The 20,370-nt window shown below is 35.6% G+C and overlaps 2 protein-coding genes across 2 annotated transcripts; both read right to left on the bottom strand.

Moving 5' to 3' along the window:
• Window positions 1–3,003: 3,003 nt before the first annotated feature.
• Window positions 3,004–5,483, bottom strand: LOC128126453 (laccase-17-like). Its single transcript, XM_052764389.1, has 6 exons — window positions 5,349–5,483; window positions 5,125–5,276; window positions 4,762–5,006; window positions 4,513–4,641; window positions 3,427–4,377; window positions 3,004–3,324 (listed from the first exon to the last, which is right to left on the bottom strand). Exons 1-5 carry the CDS (start codon window positions 5,436–5,438, stop codon window positions 3,602–3,604), a joined length of 1,392 nt encoding a protein of 463 aa, XP_052620349.1. The 5' UTR covers window positions 5,439–5,483; the 3' UTR covers window positions 3,004–3,324; window positions 3,427–3,601.
• A 10,299-nt stretch (window positions 5,484–15,782) lies between these two features.
• On the bottom strand, window positions 15,783–18,243 carry LOC128126452 (laccase-17-like). Its single transcript, XM_052764388.1, has 6 exons — window positions 18,109–18,243; window positions 17,885–18,036; window positions 17,522–17,766; window positions 17,273–17,401; window positions 16,187–17,137; window positions 15,783–16,084 (listed from the first exon to the last, which is right to left on the bottom strand). Exons 1-6 carry the CDS (start codon window positions 18,196–18,198, stop codon window positions 15,954–15,956), a joined length of 1,698 nt encoding a protein of 565 aa, XP_052620348.1. The 5' UTR covers window positions 18,199–18,243; the 3' UTR covers window positions 15,783–15,953.
• Between the last annotated feature and the right edge of the window lie 2,127 nt (window positions 18,244–20,370).

Here is a 20,370-nt window from a genome sequence, read left to right as displayed (position 1 = left end):
TGTATTGATGCTTTAATTATAACAATCATCCAAACAGCTCCTTAATACTTTAAACATAACACAAAAGTCATAAAACGCTCATCCAAACACCACCTTATACTACTCGACTTCCTCTTTAATACTTTAATTATAACACATAAGTCCTTTTAGGAGTCAAATAGATTATCCGATTAGTCGTAGTAGCGGTCCTTTCTTTTAGGAGTTTTCTCTAGTATTTAAAGATATGTAAGTTGAAGACTTTTAATTGGATGAAATACAAAGAAAATTGCCCAAAAATGTATCTCTTGTTCTCCTTGAAGATTTTTAATTGGATGAAATATAAAGAAAATTGCCTAAAAATGTATCTCTTGTTCTCCTTCTCCTGTACTTGTTTTTTTTATTATTGTTGTATGAAGCAAAGGTTTTCCAACATTTTAGACTTTCACATTTTCGCTTTTATGATATGGTTTCGATACGTTGAAATAGAATACGAATCTTTATTTTAGTACATGGATATTAGTGTTTTGGTTTTGAAAGTTGAATACTAAAGTTTTGAAACCGAATATTAATATTTTATTAGGTTTTGGAAAATAAAATTTGATTTTCATTCGTGAATTTTGGTTATAGAATAATGATAAATTTAAGACCTAGTATAGTGTGGCTAACTATAATAAGGACACCAATTAGAAACAAAAGAATTGGTCTTAGAAACAAAAGAATTGGTCATAATGGCTATAGATGATGAATTTTTAGACCTTCATCAATATTACATTAGCGACAGAGATTCGTCAAAGAGCAAATATATCATGAACAATTTTCGAAATTATAATTTGCCGATAAAATTGACTATTGAGGCAAAAAAAAAAAGTCATTTCTAATTTCTTCACCACCAAGCATGGACATAGGTTACCAACGACTCTTTTTCCTCATGACGTTGGTCATTAGAGGCGTATTACCGAGAGAATTATCCGTCTCTAATACCACAATGTCAAATAACATATTTAAGGATAATATAATATGGAAAACCTAAGTGTCATACTATTGAAACAGTCTCTTTTTATGGCTATGCATGATATATATTTTGTAATAGTTAATTATATTATTTGTTTCTTTTTGTCATTAAGAAATTATAGTATTTGTTGTGCATGTGCTTCTTTTACATATACATATATGACTGGTTGTATGTTGCTAACTTAGCATCACACGTTATTTAATTAGTTATCAGAATCTTAGAAAGTACAAAAGGGTTATATAACTTGGTATTGGTTAACATTTATAGGTGGAACCGTGTAATTTAATTCTTACTAGACGTTGATAGTTATTGTTGTCACTTAATTTCACCTTATCGAAAACGGTTCTACTAGAAGCAATGTGTCATGTAGGTTTTAACAAATGCGGTGGTAAACCGGGTTTTATAATGGGCTCACATTTGTCAACTTTGCATTTGGCCTGGATGTGATGTCATGTACTTCATTCTAGCCAAGTCATATGATCATTATGGATGTAGTAGTAGTGAACAAAATGTTTTGCATAGATTTTCAAGTGTCCAAAATGCTTAGAATAACATTTGTAATTCTACTTTTATATTCTAATCAACCCAAGATAAAAAAAACAATCAATTCATACGCAAGAAATTGTTAGATTTTATTCAATTATGTACTACCTCCTCAAATGAATTTAATCAACTCACTATAACACATCCAATTAGTGGTGGTAGCGGTCCTTTCTTTTAGGAGTTTTCTCTAGTATTTAAAGATATGTAAGTTGAAGTTTTTTAATTGGATGGAATATAAAGAAAATTACCCCAAAATGTATCTCTTGTCCTCCTTCTCCTGTACTCGTTTTTTAATTATTGTTGCATAAAGCAAAGGTTTTCCAACATATTAGACTTTCACATTTTGGCTTTTATGATATGGGTTCGATACTTTGAAATAAAATATGAATCTTTATTTTAGTACATGGATATTAGTGTTTTGGTTTTGAAAGTTGAATACTAAGGTTTTGAAACCGAATATTAATATTTGATTAGGTTTTGGAAAATAAAATTCGATTTTCATTTGTGAATTTTGGTTATAGAATAATGATAAATTTAAGACCTAGTATAGTGTGGCTAACTATAATAAGGGCACCAATTAGAAACAAAAGAATTGGTCATAATGCATATAAATGATGGATTTTTAGACCTTCATCAATATTACATTAGCGACAGAGATTCGAGAAAGAGCAAATATATCATGAACAATTTGCGAAATGATAATTTGCCGCTAAAAGTGACTACTGAGGCCAAAAAAAAAAGGTCCTTTGCTAATTTCTTCACCACTAAGCACGGACATAGGTTACCAACGACTATTTTTCCTCATGGCGTTGGTCATTCGAGGCGTATTTCAGAGGGAATTATCCGTCTCTAATACCACAATGTCAAATAGCATATTTAAGGATAATATAATATGGAAAACATAAGTGTCATACTATTGAAACAATACTCTCCTTTTATGGCTATGCATGATATATATTTTGTAATAGTTAATTATATTTGTTTCTTCTTGTCGTCAACAAATTATAGTATTTTTTGTGCATGTGCCTCTTTTACATATATGACGGGTTGTATGTTGCTAACTTAGCATCACCTTAGTTAATTAGTTATCGGAATCTTTGAAAGTACAAAAGGTTATATAAGTTGGTATTGGTTAACATTTCTAGGTGGAACCGTGTAATTTAATTTTTACCAGACGTCGATAGTTATTGTTGTCACTTAATTACACCTTATCAAAAACGGTTCTACTAGAAGCAATGTGTCATGTAGGTTTTAACAAATACGGTGGTAAACCGGGTTTTATAATGGGCTCCCATTCGTCGACTTTGCATTTGGCACGGTTGTGATGTCATGTACTTCATTCTAGCCAAGTCATATGATCATTATGGATGTAGTAGTAGTGAACGAAATGTTTTGCATAGATTTTCTAGTGTCCAAAATGCTTAGAATAACGTTTGTAACTCTACTTTTATATTCTTATCAACCCAAGATGAAAAAACAATCAATTCATACGCAAGAAATTGTTAGATTTTATTCAATGATGTACCTCCTCACATGAATTTAGTCAATCACTCACTATAACACATTCCGATGTTAAGTTGTAGAAAAACAATATATTCACATCCCTCAAACTTGAATTGTTGAAAAAAATTGATTGAAATGTTCCAAGCAACGGAAGCTTTAACATTTTGGAAGATCAGCCGGTGGAGGTAAGAGCTTTTGGTTAGGTAGTTCTCCATCCAAGACGAGCCATGCCATCTTCAAACCCCAACCGGTATGAACTTCCAAATGACAATGCATGAACCACACCCCTGGACAATATATAAGAAGAAGAATATATCAATGACAAACTAAAATAAATCATATATGCACCACAAGAAACCAAACTGAAATTACATGCATGAGTAACAAACCTGGGTTGTCCGCTAGAAATCGTATAGCAACCCACCCACCAGAAGGCACACCAACCGTGTTTCTTTCGATAGGGTCCACAAGATTGAAGTTCTTAGGGTCCTTCTTAGGATCGTAGTTTCCAAACCCTTGACCAACAACAAAGAAATTGAAGCCATGGAGATGAAGAGGGTGGCTTTAGGCACCAAGAATGCTGGTATCTTGCATGACCAACTCCACACTAGTATTGAAAGGAAGAACCATGAGCTTTGTACCATTGCTCACAAAGGTGTTATTTGGAGGAGTTCCGGTATAATTAAACCAATGCACTGGGTTGATAGGGAAATAAGGACTATAAACACCCTTCGATTTATTAAAGAAGTGGGACTGGAGAAGGGCAACACTTGGTTGTACGAATGACACATTATTTATGGATGCAGCGAATCTAGCCCCGTTCGGTCCTTGGCAAGTTCTATTTTGCGCACAAGGGGCCGTCCCAAGTCCTACTGTGAAAAATAAATGTTTGTCGATCTTCTGTGGGACATTAGCAGGAAATTTAGAGTTTGCCAAGCTTCGAAGTCTATTTGAAAACTTTGACACGAATGAAGTGTCATTTAAAGATGGTAATGTTGGTGTAAAGAGTGGAAGATTTTTCATCGGAACAGGTGACTCATATTCGAGAATACCAGCAACTGTGGAATTGTCAAAGGTTCCTTGACCCGTTACATATGGTCTAGCAGACATGAGAAAGTTGGCACCGGGAAATTTGGATTTGGTTTTAAGGAGGACGTTGGTGGTTTGACCAGGAGCTAGTATAAGCGTTTCAGTTTTGAAAGGTTTTACATAAATGGCATCAGCCTCAACAACGGTGAGGGTGTGGTTTGCTATGCTAAAAAAGAGTTCATCATTGAGTGCTGCGTTGATCAGTCGAAGGAGGTACGTCTTCCCGGTTTTTACCTTCAGCTTGAATGTGTCTGCAGATTTCATGAGCATTCTCATTCAGTCATGGTTTCTTTCAATACATATGTATACACGTATTCTATATATATAAATATGTATTCCAGGGGTGTACGTACGTACGTATGTAACAAAGGCTAGAAATACGGTACCTTTAGCAGAGCAATTGTACAAAGGTCCGGGAAGCCCATTGAAGGTATAGGCATCGGAAACATTTGGACCCCCACCGGTTTGTGTTGCTTGCGAAATTATAGCCTCTGGATCAGTATTGAACCACTCTCCTGTAGACATACAAAATTGTAATTACTCTCATGCATGCAAAACTGATGTAATTAAGTACAACATAGCTACAAGCTTAGAGATTAAAAGATTCAACAAAGTATATATGTACGTAGTTTTACCAAAGATGATGGGAACTTCTTTATAGGGCTTGGTAAAAGGGTAGGGGACATTAAGCTTTGGCAGAATGATGAGAGGACCATAAACACTTGCTCGTAACCATGATATATGTGCATGCCAAAACAATGTTCCTCTTTGTCCAATAACAGTGTAGTTGTACACATAACTCTGGCCAGTTTGTATGGGGCATTGAGTTATGTATGCTGGCCCATCGGCCCATCCACTCCGAAGTTGTCTAATACCATGCCTGTGTATATAGCATGCATGCATCAGAATCATATATAGTACGATGAGATTGTATTTAAAGTAATAATAATACGTTATAGAGCGTTAGAAAATACAAAATGTACAGCTCTTAATTATACCAATGGATTGTAATGTTACTGGAGACATGGTTAGTAACTTTTATAAGAAGCCGATCACCCTCTCGAGCGACAATACGTGGACCTGGAAATTTTCCATTGACCGTAACCATGCTTTTTGTGTGGCACAGTCGTGTCACGTTTTGCAGCTCGATCTGCATGAAAAAATAGATCAACTTGTTGGACTACAAATTAAAATGATAAGCATCATATGTAATGAGACATACGTTAAACTCATAGCTCCTGGTAGTTCCACCAATTGTATACAAAGGAAGCAGTGAAGTTATTGCTAACAATGACAAGAAAATTCCACCCATATCTTTGTGTCTGTCTTTCGTTGAAGATTATGAAAGCTGTTGCTACAGCATGAACCTTGCTATGATATCTGAACATATATATAGGTTGATGTCTAAGGATGATTTTGGCAGAGTCAACAACTCATTCTATTGCATCACCAACCGTTGTTCAAATGCAACTTTAGAGTGCTATCAAAGAGATCATATCCATCTGTCCTTTAAAAACCTTTCCTTTGTCGTAAGGACTAGGTCCCTAGGTCCCAATCTTAATTGAATATAACATAACACTTTATCTAGTCAAATTGTTAAAAATAAACCTAGTTTTAAAACCACCTGCTAGAAAACTTGAAAAGTTGAACATACATAATTAACAATATATGTTTTATCCATTATTTTTGGGGATGGAGTAAGCCACAGATTTGTTCGTTGTTGCTTGCTTCATGAGAACATAGCAAAAACAACAATTAATACTAACAGAAATAACTCAAATAAATCAATTAATGTAATACATACACATAAAAAATTACAATTACGATCAGGTGAATTTGATTATATAGCTAGGCTAGTAAAATAGTACCTGTTCCTTTCAAACAATCTTTTCTTTACATGCATGTGCCTACAATGTACATAGGAGAAAAAGACACACAACGAACTTTGTGTGTGTGTGTTTTTGTTGTTTTGTTTTTTTTTTTTTTTATTATTATTAGAATTTTCATGCGTTTGTGCCTGCACGGAGTAGATTTTTAAAATTGTACGTATTTCACAAGTTAATTAGAGGAACAAACCAAAATTTGGCCGGTTATCATGTTAACGACGCTTTGTTGGCATGATGGTGTGGCGGCGTATAGGCCATGTCATCTATACATAGATATTATAATTATTTTTAATTTTTTCAAAATTTATAAAATCATATTAACCATAGATGAGTGGGCCTCCTTTACACCTTTCTTCTTTAGAGCTCCTTCTCCTCTAAAGACTTCATCGTCTCTTCTAAAAACAAGAAATTCGTATGAAAGGTTTTTCTATATATTTTTCTTTACAGAGGGATTACATATATAGGGATTTGAACACAAAAAAAGAACTATACAAGAGATATGACAGTAACAACACCCAATAACTTCCATGTTTATATGATCTTCTCAATACTAGCCAAAGATAGTTTGATCTTATGAAATATTCACTCTCGCCAACATTCCCCCTCAAGCTGGGGAATGAATGTCGATCATTTACAGCTTGTCCAGAGAGTTACTAAATAGTCTTGCATTCATCGCCTTAGTTAGCATGTCAGCTAGCTGCTTCTTCGAGTTAACAAATGGCTAATTTATTGTTTTCTTATCGAGGTGGTCTTTAATAAAATGACGATCTAATTTAACATGTTTTGTTCGATCATGTTGAACTGGATTGTTTGCAATTTTCACAGCCGCTTGATTATCACAATAAAGATTCATAGCTTCCTTCACACCAATGCTAAGATCCCTTAGCACCCGTTTTACCCATAATAACTCACACACTCCATGAACCATGCCCCGAAACTCTGCTTTTGCACTTGATCGAGATACTAGTTTTTGTTTCTTACTTCTCCAAGTTATTAAGTTTCCTCCCACAAAAGTAAAATACCCTAAAGTGGACTTACCATCAGACTTATCTCCAGCCCAGTCGGCATCACCATAGCCCATGACTTCTAGATTTACATTCTTCGCAAAATAAAACCCCTTTCCTGGTGAAGACTTCAAATAGCGAAGGATTATATATACGAATTTCATGTGGCTTTCATTGGGTGCATGCATAAAACGGCTAACTACACTTACCGCATATGCAATATCAAGGCGTGTATGCGATAAATATATTAGTATTTCGACCAGTTTCTGATATCGTTCTTTGTTCGTTGGTACTTGAACCGACAAGAGAGTCAACCCGTGGTTAACGTCAACAGGTGTGTCAATCAGTTGACAGTCCAACATACATGTCTCGCAACGAGATCCAGTACATACTTCCGTTGGCACATTCTAATTCCCTGTTTAGACCTTGCCACCTCGATACCCAAAAAATATCTCAAGTTTCCAAGATCCTTTAGCTCAAATTCCTTACTCAATATTGCTTGTAGTTTGTTTATTTCATCAGGATCATTGCCAGTGTAACACCCCGTTTATTAAATAAATAAATAAATTGATGAGTGTATAGTTGCCCTTAAATCAATAATTATATAGCAAGGCGTTTGTCTCAAGGGTTAATTGTTACAATTTTAAAAGTCGGGGGTTAAAAGTGTATGTTCTGAATTTAATTTGAAGAGGATTTCGGAAGTCAGGGTGCGTTTGGTAATTAATGGACTTAAATTGAAAAGATTTGAAGGCTGAGGGGGTTAATTGGTAACTTCGGGACTTAATATGGAAGGAATTATGGAAGCAAGGGCTAAAGGATAAATTCTGGATTTAAATTGTAAAGATTTTGGAAGTTGGGGGCTGAATGGTAAATTTTGGATTAAAGTTGAAAAGATTTCTGAGGGGAAGGGGCTGTTTGGTAATTTTTGGGTTTAGTTTGGAAATGATATGGTGGTGAGGGACTGAACTTGTAAAATGGAAAGGATGTTTGAATAGTGACACGAGAATGAAACCTGGTACCCTTCCCTCCCTCTCGTTCAATGAAACAGCAAACCCTAAACCTAAAGGGATTCAGCCGACACCATCCTTGGAGCTCTCAGCCACTGTTTACATCGCAGGTCCGACGCCGCTGCTGCAAGGCCGCCGAACCACTGTTAACGCGACACCTGCTCCCAGAGACGTCGGGGGCAATCAGTAGGTCGTTGATGACCGAAGGAGGGCTGCATCATCGTCATGTGAGGGTCGTGAGTTGCCGGAACTGCAAGGTAGGTTACCCTCAACCAATCCTTCCTCTTTCCTTCTCTTTCTTTTGTTGGTTTGACGCCGTGTATAGCGGTTGTGGTCGCCGATGGTCATTGAACCGACGTTTCAGATTACTCCGGCGATAGCAGCCTCCTAGTCGGTTGTTTGGAGCTTTGTCCTCGATTCATTTCGTGTATATGTTGCTGCCACGAGCTGAATGCGTGGGTACGTGTGTTTGGCTTGAAAACCCACCGCCACCACCTCATGGTGGTGTTGGGTTTTGAGCGTTCTAACACTCCTAAGTGTACATGCAACCCTAAAAACCTTGGATCTATATTTTCTCTAATATACATGCAAATATGAACATCCAAAGTATTATCCTAATCTAGCATACAAAACAATAAAGATAGAATACGTACCTCTTTGATGTAGAAAGTCTTCATGAAGCTTGAGTGCCTAGTGCCCCAAGTGTGACACCTCAAATGGTTCATACAACACCAAATAAACTTGGAATAACTTGAGAGAAATCTACACTTCATAAAATCGGCTAGCCCTTCTTTTTCTTCCATAGTGGCCGATTTTTCCAAGATTATGATCTTTATATAGTGTTACAATTAGGGTAAACCCTAATTGTCATGACTTTCCATTTCCTTGGATCCAAGGGTTCAAATACACCATGGAGCATCCTATGGGTTTTAGCCCAAGTTGATAATCCATGGACCATTAGCCCACTATACAAGTATGGATGATTTACACAATCAACCAATATATTTAATTAGTCTTCTTTTGATCACTTAATTAATCATAGATTAATTCTTGATCAATACTAATTAAATAATCCAATTAATATATTAGAACTTATAATATATTAATAATCCTTAAGTGTTATTTCTCTCATTATAGTCTATCCAAATGCATGATGCCATGCAACCCAAATGGACCATGTCGGGTCGGGTCAAGTCTCACCAATTATAGTTATGGACTTAGACATTAACCCAACAGTCTCCCACTTGGATAAGTCTAAAACTATTATTGCGTGTGACTTCAAGAACCGACTGGCAATCGTAGCTCTCAAAAGCTTCTGTTGAACTTTGACCTTGTAGATGAAGTCTAACCTTTGTCAATGACTTGTCCATTAGAAAAGGGATCATATATTCCTCCATTCTAGATATCATATGGACTGAGACATGGATTATAATCATTCTCTCTGTCCATTTTTTGTTTCCCGATTTCCGATTTATGACGACTGACTAATTGAACAAATCAAATCAGTCCTGGCCCGGCCGAGCACTTCCATTTGTCATCATCAAATCATCGAGGGCCCACAGATATCGCTTTTATCCCGAAGGTAAAAGGAATGGATAAACTTCGACTCATATGGCTTGTTCTAGAGTTTTTTATAAATGGGTTCTAAATTGGTTCAGTAAGTTTAAAACTTCTTTTAAATTGGTCCAAAACATTTTTTCTTCAAAGTTAAAACATGTTGCTATTTTATGTTAAGTTGAACATATATTAATTGTTTATAGTCTTTTTTCATAATTGTAGGTTGTCATTGATTGCATTTGTGAGGAGATGAATAAAGTACTTAAAGCATAACATGTATAAATAAAGGATGAACTTATGGCTAAACGTGAAGAAACTAACGCCAAAATTCAAAAAATCTCTAAGATATCTAATGAAATACTAAAGTTTACCCAATGCACTCACATGCCCACCTTGATTAAGTTGGGTTAATTTGTTTGTTTACGGGTTAGTGGATCCATAACTTGTAGCAAAAGACTCATTATCTCTTCCTAATTTGTTGGTATTTTGATTTAGTTATAAGTGTTTTTTAGGAGTCAAATAGATTATCTGACTACTAGTAGTAGTGGACCTTTCTTTTATGAGTTTTTTTAGTATTTAAAGATATGTAAGTTGTAGTTTTTTAATTAGATGGTATACAAAGAAAATTTCCCCAAAACGTATCTCTTCTCATGTACTTGTTTTTTTATTATGGTTGCAAGAAGCAAAGGTTTTCCAACACTTTGTATCAGAGCGAAGGTTGAAGAGGGTCGGTTTGAGAGTCGACATTCGAATGAGGGAGGAGCCTTTGACTGCAGGGAACTGAGAGCAGCAGAAGTCGTGGGTTGGCAACTAGTTTTGGACAGAAAAATCAGAAACAATGTATGTTTCGGGTCGGCCGTTGTCATGGGGAGATAGGAAGCATCATTCGAGACAAAAAGTGGGGATGAACACATGCGGTCTATAGATGTTGTGATCAAAGGGAAGTGTGGAATTGAAAGGTAAATCTGGTGGCAAGTTGTGTGTAGTCACCGGAAAATGGAGAGATTAACCGGTGTGCGAAAGAAAAAAGAGGTAAAGACTTCGACACAGGTGGCGTCGCATCAATTATTTTGGCGCGGGAAAGAAAACGGTAGAAGCGGTGGCTTTGTTTTCTTTACCGGTGGAATAATGCACTCGTGTCACAGAAGTGTTGTGCGCGAAGGAATTATGTATGGTGACAAAGAACAGCCGGGTGGTAGAAGACTTTAGATGTAACCGAGGCGGAGTCCGGGTGTTCGGGAAAGATCAAAAATCATGGTGGTTGTTGCCTTGGTAAACCATGTGGCCGGAAAAAGTTACAACTAGATTGTGTGGGGTTCGGTAATGATTATAACGGGTGGATCTCAGTATTCAGATGTTGTTGGTTAAAGCAGGTGTTGTCGACGAGCTTTGCAGGTGAAGTAGTTGGTAGGTTGACGGTGAACAAAGGCTATGAATGTGGTGGTCGCTTGTCCCTGAAAAGTTGAGATGGTTTAAGGTGAAGGCTGTTTTGACGAGATAGTTGTTGTGTATGAACAAAGTGAACAAACAACGATTAAGGGGTGATTGTTTGGTTAATCGTGTTTGTTTACACGTCAGTTGATCCAAAACTTGTAGCAAAAGACTTGATCATTATATCTTCTTACACTACTAGAAAAAAGGCCTTTTACGACGCTCATTGCGCGTCGTAAAACGCTCAGACGACGCGCAAATGCGTGTCAACGAAGGCCCTGTCATAAAGAGAGACGACGCGCATTTACGACGCGCATTTATGACGCGCATTTACGACGCGCGGTTACGACACGCAATGCATATCAAGGAAGGCCCTGTCATAAAGGAAGACGATACGCATTCGCGTGTCGTAACCTTACGACGCGCGTGTTAATGACACGCAATGCGTATCAAGAAAGCCTCTGTCAAGAAAGGCCATGTCATAAATGAAGATGACACGCATGTTTGCGTATCATAATTTTAAATGTTAAAAAAAAATTATTTTTTATAGATTTACTAATTTTCAAATTAAATTTGCATTTAATGCCTCACAATATAAAATAAAATATCATATACAAAAAATATAATCCATTTCATAAAATTTAATGTCTTACAATTCTATTTCTTACAATATATAAATTTACATGTAAAAACATCTCTACAGTCTACATGTTTCATGCTTGATTTCCATCTTTTATCGTTTTTAAAAACAAAAGTTCTAACAAGGAACCTTCTTTTAGTAATGCAAGTGATGCTCTTGATAAGCTGATATTCTTAAGTGTAACGGATCCCTCATTACTTGGAGATGCTGGTGAGCTTGAAATCCAAATTAAACCTGATCCAGAAAAAGGGACAATCACAATATCATAAGATTACTTACTTTTCTTCATTCTTGAATCTTTCCTCATAAAATACAACTCTACAAGAGATTTATAAACCTTTTTTTACCCTTATATTAAAAGTACAGTAGTAGGCATCAAATGAAATGTACGGTAAATGAGGGAGAGAAGCCACCTCTCAAAAGTAGTCAATTATTGAAATGTACTATTTCCTTTAAGGTTTTCAAGGATAAAATTGACATTTCTCAAGGTTTAGGTATCACTTACCAAATAAAAGCATTTCCGCAGACTAGAGCAATGCATGCATTCCATCGTACACAACAACATTTAACAGTTTATAAGATAAAAGGTAACCAATTAAGGTTGTAATGTTATTTTTCTTTATTTTTGAAATATGAAAGGAAATGGGAATAGATCTTACGTTCAGAAGGTATGACCGATCTGTTAAATTGTCGGCTTAAGCCCACAACAAATTTGCACATAACAATGAATTCCTGCCATGAAAAAACTTTATTTAATAAGATATGATGTCTACCCCATGAAATGGTCCCTGAAACTCCCCTTGAGGATCACAATAGTAAAGACTTAACTGTTCAGGCATGATGCCACTTCTTAACTGTTCACTTGTATTATCCTGCATATTTCTTGTCCAATATTGCTCAGAAGCTGGATTAACAAATACAGAGTTCGATTCATCAACAAGATTTGAATTGATATCAAATGAAGATGGCTGGACCATTCTAATATTAATGCTTTCATATACATGTTCCCATTGCTGCCAATTGGTTGGCATTTGTCGTTACAAGGAGTAGCACGAGAAGTGATAAAACTATGAAAACACAAGGATGCAAATCTTGGTGATTTTTGGATTGTATTGATGCTTTAATTATAACAATCATCCAAACAGCTCCTTAATACTTTAAACATAACACAAAAGTCATAAAACGCTCATCCAAACACCACCTTATACTACTCGACTTCCTCTTTAATACTTTAATTATAACACATAAGTCCTTTTAGGAGTCAAATAGATTATCCGATTAGTCGTAGTAGCGGTCCTTTCTTTTAGGAGTTTTCTCTAGTATTTAAAGATATGTAAGTTGAAGACTTTTAATTGGATGAAATACAAAGAAAATTGCCCAAAAATGTATCTCTTGTTCTCCTTGAAGATTTTTAATTGGATGAAATATAAAGAAAATTGCCTAAAAATGTATCTCTTGTTCTCCTTCTCCTGTACTTGTTTTTTTTATTATTGTTGTATGAAGCAAAGGTTTTCCAACATTTTAGACTTTCACATTTTCGCTTTTATGATATGGTTTCGATACGTTGAAATAGAATACGAATCTTTATTTTAGTACATGGATATTAGTGTTTTGGTTTTGAAAGTTGAATACTAAAGTTTTGAAACCGAATATTAATATTTTATTAGGTTTTGGAAAATAAAATTTGATTTTCATTCGTGAATTTTGGTTATAGAATAATGATAAATTTAAGACCTAGTATAGTGTGGCTAACTATAATAAGGACACCAATTAGAAACAAAAGAATTGGTCTTAGAAACAAAAGAATTGGTCATAATGGCTATAGATGATGAATTTTTAGACCTTCATCAATATTACATTAGCGACAGAGATTCGTCAAAGAGCAAATATATCATGAACAATTTTCGAAATTATAATTTGCCGATAAAATTGACTATTGAGGCAAAAAAAAAAAGTCATTTTCTAATTTCTTCACCACCAAGCATGGACATAGGTTACCAACGACTCTTTTTCCTCATGACGTTGGTCATTAGAGGCGTATTACCGAGACAATTATCCGTCTCTAATACCACAATGTCAAATAACATATTTAAGGATAATATAATATGGAAAACCTAAGTGTCATACTATTGAAACAGTCTCTTTTTATGGCTATGCATGATATATATTTTGTAATAGTTAATTATATTATTTGTTTCTTTTTGTCATTAAGAAATTATAGTATTTGTTGTGCATGTGCTTCTTTTACATATACATATATGACTGGTTGTATGTTGCTAACTTAGCATCACACGTTATTTAATTAGTTATCAGAATCTTAGAAAGTACAAAAGGGTTATATAACTTGGTATTGGTTAACATTTATAGGTGGAACCGTGTAATTTAATTCTTACTAGACGTTGATAGTTATTGTTGTCACTTAATTTCACCTTATCGAAAACGGTTCTACTAGAAGCAATGTGTCATGTAGGTTTTAACAAATGCGGTGGTAAACCGGGTTTTATAATGGGCTCACATTTGTCAACTTTGCATTTGGCCTGGATGTGATGTCATGTACTTCATTCTAGCCAAGTCATATGATCATTATGGATGTAGTAGTAGTGAACAAAATGTTTTGCATAGATTTTCAAGTGTCCAAAATGCTTAGAATAACATTTGTAATTCTACTTTTATATTCTAATCAACCCAAGATAAAAAAAACAATCAATTCATACGCAAGAAATTGTTAGATTTTATTCAATTATGTACTACCTCCTCAAATGAATTTAATCAACTCACTATAACACATCCAATTAGTGGTGGTAGCGGTCCTTTCTTTTAGGAGTTTTCTCTAGTATTTAAAGATATGTAAGTTGAAGTTTTTTAATTGGATGGAATACAAAGAAAATTACCCCAAAATGTATCTCTTGTCCTCCTTCTCCTGTACTCGTTTTTTAATTATTGTTGCATAAAGCAAAGGTTTTCCAACATATTAGACTTTCACATTTTGGCTTTTATGATATGGGTTCGATACTTTGAAATAAAATATGAATCTTTATTTTAGTACATGGATATTAGTGTTTTGGTTTTGAAAGTTGAATACTAAGGTTTTGAAACCGAATATTAATATTTGATTAGGTTTTGGAAAATAAAATTCGATTTTCATTTGTGAATTTTGGTTATAGAATAATGATAAATTTAAGACCTAGTATAGTGTGGCTAACTATAATAAGGGCACCAATTAGAAACAAAAGAATTGGTCATAATGCATATAAATGATGGATTTTTAGACCTTCATCAATATTACATTAGCGACAGAGATTCGAGAAAGAGCAAATATATCATGAACAATTTGCGAAATGATAATTTGCCGCTAAAAGTGACTACTGAGGCCAAAAAAAAAAGGTCCTTTGCTAATTTCTTCACCACTAAGCACGGACATAGGTTACCAACGACTATTTTTCCTCATGGCGTTGGTCATTCGAGGTGTATTTCAGAGGGAATTATCCGTCTCTAATACCACAATGTCAAATAGCATATTTAAGGATAATATAATATGGAAAACATAAGTGTCATACTATTGAAACAATACTCTCCTTTTATGGCTATGCATGATATATATTTTGTAATAGTTAATTATATTTGTTTCTTCTTGTCGTCAACAAATTATAGTATTTTTTGTGCATGTGCCTCTTTTACATATATGACGGGTTGTATGTTGCTAACTTAGCATCACCTTAGTTAATTAGTTATCGGAATCTTTGAAAGTACAAAAGGTTATATAAGTTGGTATTGGTTAACATTTCTAGGTGGAACCGTGTAATTTAATTTTTACCTGACGTCGATAGTTATTGTTGTCACTTAATTACACCTTATCGAAAACGGTTCTACTAGAAGCAATGTGTCATGTAGGTTTTAACAAATACGGTGGTAAACCGGGTTTTATAATGGGCTCCCATTCGTCGACTTTGCATTTGGCACGCTTGTGATGTCATGTACTTCATTCTAGCCAAGTCATATGATCATTATGGATGTAGTAGTAGTGAACGAAATGTTTTGCATAGATTTTCTAGTGTCCAAAATGCTTAGAATAACGTTTGTAACTCTACTTTTATATTCTTATCAACCCAAGATGAAAAAACAATCAATTCATACGCAAGAAATTGTTAGATTTTATTCAATGATGTACCTCCTCACATGAATTTAGTCAATCACTCACTATAACACATTCCGATGTTAAGTTGTAGAAAAACAATATATTCACATCCCTCAAACTTGAATTGTTGAAAAAAATTGATTGAAATGTTCCAAGCAACGGAAGCTTTAACATTTTGGAAGATCAGCCGGTGGAGGTAAGAGCTTTTGGTTAGGTAGTTCTCCATCCAAGACGAGCCATGCCATCTTCAAACCCCAACCGGTATGAACTTCCAAATGACAATGCATGAACCACACCCCTGGACAATATATAAGAAGAAGAATATATCAATGACAAACTAAAATAAATCATATATGCACCACAAGAAACCAAACTGAAATTACATGCATGAGTAACAAACCTGGGTTGTCCGCTAGAAATCGTATAGCAACCCACCCACCAGAAGGCACACCAACCGTGTTTCTTTCGATAGGGTCCACAAGATTGAAGTTCTTAGGGTCCTTCTTAGGATCGTAGTTTCCAAACCCTTGACCAACAACAAAGAAATTGAAGCCATGGAGATGAAGAGGGTGGCTTTCGGCACCAAGAATGCTGGTATCTTGCATGACCAACTCCACACTAGTATTGAAAGGAAGAACCATGAGCTTTGTACCATTGCTCACAAAGGTGTTATTTGGAGGAGTTCCGGTATAATTAAACCAATGCACTGGGTTGATAGGGAAATAAGGACTATAAACACCCTTCGATTTATTAAAGAAGTGGGACTGGAGAAGGGCAACACTTGGTTGTACGAATGACACATTATTTATGGATGCAGCGAATCTAGCCCCGTTCGGTCCTTGGCAAGTTCTATTTTGCGCACAAGGGGCCGTCCCAAGTCCTACTGTGAAAAATAAATGTTTGTCGATCTTCTGTGGGACATTAGCAGGAAATTTAGAGTTTGCCAAGCTTCGAAGTCTATTTGAAAACTTTGACACGAATGAAGTGTCATTTAAAGATGGTAATGTTGGTGTAAAGAGTGGAAGATTTTTCATCGGAACAGGTGACTCATATTCGAGAATACCAGCAACTGTGGAATTGTCAAAGGTTCCTTGACCCGTTACATATGGTCTAGCAGACATGAGAAAGTTGGCACCGGGAAATTTGGATTTGGTTTTAAGGAGGACGTTGGTGGTTTGACCAGGAGCTAGTATAAGCGTTTCAGTTTTGAAAGGTTTTACATAAATGGCATCAGCCTCAACAACGGTGAGGGTGTGGTTTGCTATGCTAAAAAAGAGTTCATCATTGAGTGCTGCGTTGATCAGTCGAAGGAGGTACGTCTTCCCGGTTTTTACCTTCAGCTTGAATGTGTCTGCAGATTTCATGAGCATTCTCATTCAGTCATGGTTTCTTTCAATACATATGTATACACGTATTCTATATATATAAATATGTATTCCAGGGGTGTACGTACGTACGTATGTAACAAAGGCTAGAAATACGGTACCTTTAGCAGAGCAATTGTACAAAGGTCCGGGAAGCCCATTGAAGGTATAGGCATCGGAAACATTTGGACCCCCACCGGTTTGTGTTGCTTGCGAAATTATAGCCTCTGGATCAGTATTGAACCACTCTCCTGTAGACATACAAAATTGTAATTACTCTCATGCATGCAAAACTGATGTAATTAAGTACAACATAGCTACAAGCTTAGAGATTAAAAGATTCAACAAAGTATATATGTACGTAGTTTTACCAAAGATGATGGGAACTTCTTTATAGGGCTTGGTAAAAGGGTAGGGGACATTAAGCTTTGGCAGAATGATGAGAGGACCATAAACACTTGCTCGTAACCATGATATATGTGCATGCCAAAACAATGTTCCTCTTTGTCCAATAACAGTGTAGTTGTACACATAACTCTGGCCAGTTTGTATGGGGCATTGAGTTATGTATGCTGGCCCATCGGCCCATCCACTCCGAAGTTGTCTAATACCATGCCTGTGTATATAGCATGCATGCATCAGAATCATATATAGTACGATGAGATTGTATTTAAAGTAATAATAATACGTTATAGAGCGTTAGAAAATACAAAATGTACAGCTCTTAATTATACCAATGGATTGTAATGTTACTGGAGACATGGTTAGTAACTTTTATAAGAAGCCGATCACCCTCTCGAGCGACAATACGTGGACCTGGAAATTTTCCATTGACCGTAACCATGCTTTTTGTGTGGCACAGTCGTGTCACGTTTTGCAGCTCGATCTGCATGAAAAAATAGATCAACTTGTTGGACTACAAATTAAAATGATAAGCATCATATGTAATGAGACATACGTTAAACTCATAGCTCCTGGTAGTTCCACCAATTGTATACAAAGGAAGCAGTGAAGTTATTGCTAACAATGACAAGAAAATTCCACCCATATCTTTGTGTCTGTCTTTCGTTGAAGATTATGAAAGCTGTTGCTACAGCATGAACCTTGCTATGATATCTGAACATATATATAGGTTGATGTCTAAGGATGATTTTGGCAGAGTCAACAACTCATTCTATTGCATCACCAACCGTTGTTCAAATGCAACTTTAGAGTGCTATCAAAGAGATCATATCCATCTGTCCTTTAAAAACCTTTCCTTTGTCGTAAGGACTAGGTCCCTAGGTCCCAATCTTAATTGAATATAACATAACACTTTATCTAGTCAAATTGTTAAAAATAAACCTAGTTTTAAAACCACCTGCTAGAAAACTTGAAAAGTTGAACATACATAATTAACAATATATGTTTTATCCATTATTTTTGGGGATGGAGTAAGCCACAGATTTGTTCGTTGTTGCTTGCTTCATGAGAACATAGCAAAAACAACAATTAATACTAACAGAAATAACTCAAATAAATCAATTAATGTAATACATACACATAAAAAATTACAATTACGATCAGGTGAATTTGATTATATAGCTAGGCTAGTAAAATAGTACCTGTTCCTTTCAAACAATCTTTTCTTTACATGCATGTGCCTACAATGTACATAGGAGAAAAAGACACACAACGAACTTTGTGTGTGTGTGTTTTTTTTGTTTTGTTTTTTTTTTTTTTTTATTATTATTAGAATTTTCATGCGTTTGTGCCTGCACGGAGTAGATTTTTAAAATTGTACGTATTTCACAAGTTAATTAGAGGAACAAACCAAAATTTGGCCGGTTATCATGTTAACGACGCTTTGTTGGCATGATGGTGTGGCGGCGTATAGGCCATGTCATCTATACATAGATATTATAATTATTTTTAATTTTTTCAAAATTTATAAAATCATATTAACCATAGATGAGTGGGCCTCCTTTACACCTTTCTTCTTTAGAGCTCCTTCTCCTCTAAAGACTTCATCGTCTCTTCTAAAAACAAGAAATTCGTATGAAAGGTTTTTCTATATATTTTTCTTTACAGAGGGATTACATATATAGGGATTTGAACACAAAAAAAGAACTATACAAGAGATATGACAGTAACAACACCCAATAACTTCCATGTTTATATGATCTTCTCAATACTAGCCAAAGATAGTTTGATCTTATGAAATATTCACTCTCGCCAACATTCCCCCTCAAGCTGGGGAATGAATGTCGATCATTTACAGCTTGTCCAGAGAGTTACTAAATAGTCTTGCATTCATCGCCTTAGTTAGCATGTCAGCTAGCTGCTTCTTCGAGTTAACAAATGGCTAATTTATTGTTTTCTTATCGAGGTGGTCTTTAATAAAATGACGATCTAATTTAACATGTTTTGTTCGATCATGTTGAACTGGATTGTTTGCAATTTTCACAGCCGCTTGATTATCACAATAAAGATTCATAGCTTCCTTCACACCAATGCTAAGATCCCTTAGCACCCGTTTTACCCATAATAACTCACACACTCCATGAACCATGCCCCGAAACTCTGCTTTTGCACTTGATCGAGATACTAGTTTTTGTTTCTTACTTCTCCAAGTTATTAAGTTTCCTCCCACAAAAGTAAAATACCCTAAAGTGGACTTACCATCAGACTTATCTCCAGCCCAGTCGGCATCACCATAGCCCATGACTTCTAGATTTACATTCTTCGCAAAATAAAACCCCTTTCTTGGTGAAGACTTCAAATAGCGAAGGATTATATATACGAATTTCATGTGGCTTTCATTGGGTGCATGCATAAAACGGCTAACTACACTTACCGCATATGCAATATCAAGGCGTGTATGCGATAAATATATTAGTATTTCGACCAGTTTCTGATATCGTTCTTTGTTCGTTGGTACTTGAACCGACAAGAGAGTCAACCCGTGGTTAACGTCAACAGGTGTGTCAATCAGTTGACAGTCCAACATACATGTCTCGCAACGAGATCCAGTACATACTTCCGTTGGCACATTGTAATTCCCTGTTTAGACCTTGCCACCTCGATACCCAAAAAATATCTCAAGTTTCCAAGATCCTTTAGCTCAAATTCCTTACTCAATATTGCTTGTAGTTTGTTTATTTCATCAGGATCATTGCCAGTGTAACACCCCGTTTATTAAATAAATAAATAAATTGATGAGTGTATAGTTGCCCTTAAA

This window comes from Lactuca sativa, chromosome 5, assembly GCF_002870075.4.
Source record: "Lactuca sativa cultivar Salinas chromosome 5, Lsat_Salinas_v11, whole genome shotgun sequence".
Classification (NCBI taxonomy): domain Eukaryota; kingdom Viridiplantae; phylum Streptophyta; class Magnoliopsida; order Asterales; family Asteraceae; genus Lactuca; species Lactuca sativa.
This window is presented reverse-complemented; position numbering and strand designations above follow the sequence as displayed.